Raw genomic sequence first — 4,550 nt, forward strand, 5'->3', positions numbered from 1 at the left:
GCGTGGCGTGAGCGCCCACCCGAGCCTCCCCTCTGCACAGATCCCGAGCACTCCATGGGCGCAGGCTGCCTCCTCCCAAAATCCCAGCGCCGGCTGGAGCCTGCCTGGCAGAGCTGCAGTGACCTCCTGTGGCCGGAGCGGCTGTCCCGCCCCACGCGCTCCTTCTGGGAAAACGCACCGTGCTCCCGAAGGAATAGACGGTGTGCAGGAAGCAGCCAAGCTAATTCCCACTGCTTCCCACTGCTATTCGAAGGGAAATATTGTCAATTATTTTCCTGGGCTCCGTGCTGCACCAGACTGCAGCATCAATGAACTAGTTCTAGTTGATCTGCTATTGATTTGTCTCTGGACATAACAACCATAGGAAAAAAGTTATTTTCTATGTTTTGATTGCACATTTAACCGTGTGCTGATGGATAGTTGACAAATACAATACCTAACTTGGATTTCTTTTGTTTGTTCAGTGCTAATTGGCCATTATAATTGATTTCACTAGTTGAAATACAAAATGAACATGTAAATTATTGATTAATTGCTGGGGTTTTTTCTTTCTGATAGATCATAGATACTTCTAAGCAGATGGCTAATTGAATATCTGGCTATGTTCACAGGGCTTTTATGTTACTTTTAATTGGCATCAGCATTGCCTGGGTTCCTGTGGTGCAGTCAGCTCAGAGTGGGCAGCTCTTTGATTATATTCAGTCAGTTACCAGCTACCTGGGACCTCCCATTGCTGCTGTTTTCCTGCTTGCTGTCTTCTGCAAGCGTGTCAATGAGCAGGTAAGTGCAAATTAGGAAACAGGTATGCTGCATGTTCCTTTAGGAATTGGGAGAACTGTTTTGTTTTTTGTTTATGAGCAACTGCTTCTTGTTTATTTTAATCCCAGTATAGCCCAGGGATTCTGTGTCGCCATACCCCAAGGCCCGAGATTTCAGACATCAGTTTGAAAAAGTTCTTTCATAGTCTGATAGATAAACAGTCACTTAGGAATTCATAGATAGCTCTGAAGCTTAGGTTATCTATCACTTTGCCAAGAAGTGTGTTAAATGGATAATCTATGGACTCATATTTGAAAGTTATCATTTAGGATATTGGTCACCAAGCTGCTTTACCAAACATATCACCTCTTACCTGTCCTGTCCAGTTCGGTTTTGAATATCCCCAGGAATGGAGACTCCACAGTGTCTCTAGGCAACCTGTTCCAATGGTCAAGCATCTTTACAGTAAAACAAAAAAAAATTACGTTTAAACAGAATTTCCCATATTTCAATTTGTGCCCACACATGTGTCTATTATACTTTGGGCTGGAGTACTGTACACCAGGCACCCACCAACACTACTGAGAATTAACTCATTACTCTCAGGACCATTGGCAGGTAAACCAGACACATATTTCAGAAAGGATGACACAACATTCTGGCTGGTTCCATTGTGCCAGAGCTGTCACAGATTAGGCCTTCAAAGGTAAAAAGGTATGAGAACAGGCCCTGGGGTGTGCAATCCATGGCTGAAGCCTGTCCTGTAGGAGAGAGTTGTGTGGAGAGCCAGATGGACTGTGAGAAATGGACGAGGTGTCCTGAGGTGTGCCTGACATCTCAGAGCTGGTCATTGCCCCTTTCATCTGTACTCATACACTGAGCTGTAAATAAGGTCACTGAAGTATCTGGGTTAAAACCCACATGCCAAAGCCATTGTAACACATAACTACAACTGTGTTTTCTCCAGCAACTGTTTGAGAGCTCGGAGTTTATTTCCATCCTGAAATTACTCATTTTGATCCCTTCTTGTCCGCAGGGTGCCTTCTGGGGCCTAATTGTTGGACTGCTGGCTGGACTCAGCAGGATGATTGCAGAGTTTGCCTACGGAACTGGCAGCTGTGTGGCCCCTTCCAACTGCCCCTTCATCATCTGTGGCATTCACTACCTTTACTTTGCAATTATCCTCTTTGGGGTTTCCGCCATCGTCATCCTGTCAGTCTCCTTCATGACCAAGCCCATTCCTGATGTACATGTGAGTATTACTGCAGTCCTGCTCCCCCAGAAATGGAACACAATGAAACCATCAGTTTTAAAGCCTGGTACTTGGTGTATTACCTCTTGACATTTCAGCTACCCCCAGCATACAGCTCTTGTACAAAAGCAAAGGAAATAGTCTTCATTTACCTGTCACAGATCTTCAGTGACTCCTAACAGCCTTAGACATACCAGACATTTGGGATGCTGTGGTCTTACAGCTGGCTCAGGTGCTGGCCAGGTTGGTTGGTCTCTGTGTAGTCAGACCATGGATCAATTAAACTCCTTTTGTTCCGTGGCAGCTTTACCGCTTGTGCTGGTCCTTGCGGAACAGCACAGAAGAACGGATTGATCTCGATGCAGATGAGGAGCAGGACAAAGCTGATGAAAAAGATGATGGATCAGGTAACTGTTGAATACCTAGAGATTCTGTCATATATGTGAGTATCCCTACTTCATTCCTGAAGGAACATTGACGTGTTTGATAGTTGAAGACGTCCTCCCTTCCCCCAACAAAACCTCAGCCCGCACAAATTTAAATGGCTCATGAGCTGCCTTTACCAAGGCAGCTTTGTCAAGCTCAGTGTAAATCAGAAGAGAAGTGGATTTGAAGGGAGAAAATCTTGTTCTTGTGGTAGCTGAGTGGCAGCTCTAGGACTAAACCAATGGCAGTGCTCTGGGTCAGAGGCACTGTGCATTGGCAGAACTGTGTGACTCCAGCACTTGGAGGGAATTCACCTGGAAATAGTGGGTTGTGGTCAGGATTGAAGGCACCATGAAAGCAGACTGCAAGCCCACCTGCTCTCTCTACTGGGTTTCTGGTTCTGCTCCCAAGTTCATCTTCATCAGTATCCTCAAATTCATTTAGTTGTCTTTCAATTAAGAGTGTAGAAAGTATTGAAAAAATGGGGTTTAAGCTTTGAAGCATAGTCTGCTTCTCCAATACCAGGCCAAGTCTCTTGGCTGCAAAAGGCCCAAGTTCCTTCTGCAGAAGGCTCTCTTGGAACATGTAGAAAATCCCTCTTCTCCCAGGTGAGCTGTGAAAACACAATATTAACTTGATTCCTGTACTGTTTCGTACTAAAATGTTTCCACTGAATTATGACCATAAATTGGAACGGGAATGTGCTCAGTCCCAGAGATCAAGTGCATGCCATGATCTGTACTCACTTTTCCTGACCAGAGTGTTATTCCTTCCAGTTAATGAGGAAAACCAGGAGGACCCGGGATGCTTCAGGAAAGCTTACAACTGGTTCTGTGGCTTGGATCAACAGAAAGGCCCCAAACTGAGCAAGGAAGAAGAGGAGGCACTGAAGAAGAAACTGACGGACACCAGTGAAGTGCCACTGTGGAGAAATGTTGTGAATATCAATGGCATCATCCTCTTGACTGTGGCTGTGTTTTGCCATGGCTACTTTGCATAAAACCCTGATCACAGTCCTGAAATTATACTGCATTGTTCAAGCAAAAATGATGGCTTATAGATTTACAGAATTAGATACACATTGTATTTTCATCATCTACATTTGTAACACATCAGGGTGATTTACTCAGTGATTTTGTGATCATAATTTCAACAATGTAAACATGAAGGCCACTGGGATTTCAAGAGAGAGAATTTCTATTTAGACATTGAACCAATCCAGGGCTAACTGAGGTTCAGAATTTCCATCCAATGTTCTCTCTGCTCATGATACATTTCATATTTTAGGTTCACAATAAGGCTGCGTGAGCCATATTTCATATCAGGTTTTGTGAACTATCTTTTAGGGTTGACGATACTATTTTGATTTTCAACCCATCTTCTGATCACTCAATTTCCTTTTCCTTTGGCTATGATAATTTGATTGCAAAATACCAACAACCATCGAGGGACTGTATTACAAACTCAAATTAAAACATTGTTTTTGTCCCTCCAAACATGGGATATCTTAAGTAAAGGATTTATGTATATATCAATGTATTTGACCCTATATATAACTTTCCATATCACTTTCCCCCCCTTTTTCTCACTTTCCTTTGGGTTGTGTTTCTCAGCTGTCAGTGGAACACTAACCTCTGAATTGATCACATTTTGAAATTGGGGAACACCTGTCATGATGATCCTAAAAAGAATTTTGCTTACATTACACTGTCTATTTAAGGTTAACCCCCAAACGTCCTCCTCTCTTGATATTTTAATATGTACTTATACTTGAATGTGAAGCTTTTTATACAAAATACATATATATACACAGGCAATACATTCTATATATGCGCTATATATATTACATATATTTTAAATATATATTTATGTGTGTGTGTATATATATTTATTTTTTACTGATTGGTTCCCACCCTGGTGTGTCAAGGACCTCTTTACTGTGAGGTTAGAGTCAATGCACTGCCTCTCTGTATGGACTATGCTACAAACCAGCCCATGGTGAAACATCCACAGCATTGGAATGCTGGCTGCATTTTGCAAATACATTGAAGGGCTCTGTACCACTTTTCTGCAAAGCTATAAATTGTTCCTCTAAAGATTTCATTGAGAAATA

At 42.6% G+C, this 4,550-nt stretch overlaps 1 protein-coding gene across 2 annotated transcripts in view; it reads left to right on the forward strand.

Annotated features, from left to right (window-relative positions):
- SLC5A1 (solute carrier family 5 member 1) overlaps positions 1-3,966 on the forward strand; it is a 35,999-nt gene extending 32,033 nt beyond the window's left edge. For both annotated transcript variants that reach the window (XM_017732240.1, XM_017732239.1), the window contains 4 exons: positions 612-780; positions 1,796-2,011; positions 2,316-2,418; positions 3,214-3,966. In XM_017732240.1, coding sequence (XP_017587729.1) covers positions 612-780; positions 1,796-2,011; positions 2,316-2,418; positions 3,214-3,437 — 712 coding nt within the window. In that variant the 3' untranslated portion in view covers positions 3,438-3,966. The remainder of the gene's footprint in view (positions 1-611; positions 781-1,795; positions 2,012-2,315; positions 2,419-3,213) is intronic.
- Positions 3,967-4,550: the final 584 nt, after the last annotated feature.

This window comes from Corvus brachyrhynchos, unplaced genomic scaffold (genome assembly GCF_000691975.1).
Source record: "Corvus brachyrhynchos isolate BGI_N302 unplaced genomic scaffold, ASM69197v1 scaffold864, whole genome shotgun sequence".
In the NCBI taxonomy this organism is placed as follows: Eukaryota; Metazoa; Chordata; class Aves; order Passeriformes; family Corvidae; genus Corvus; species Corvus brachyrhynchos.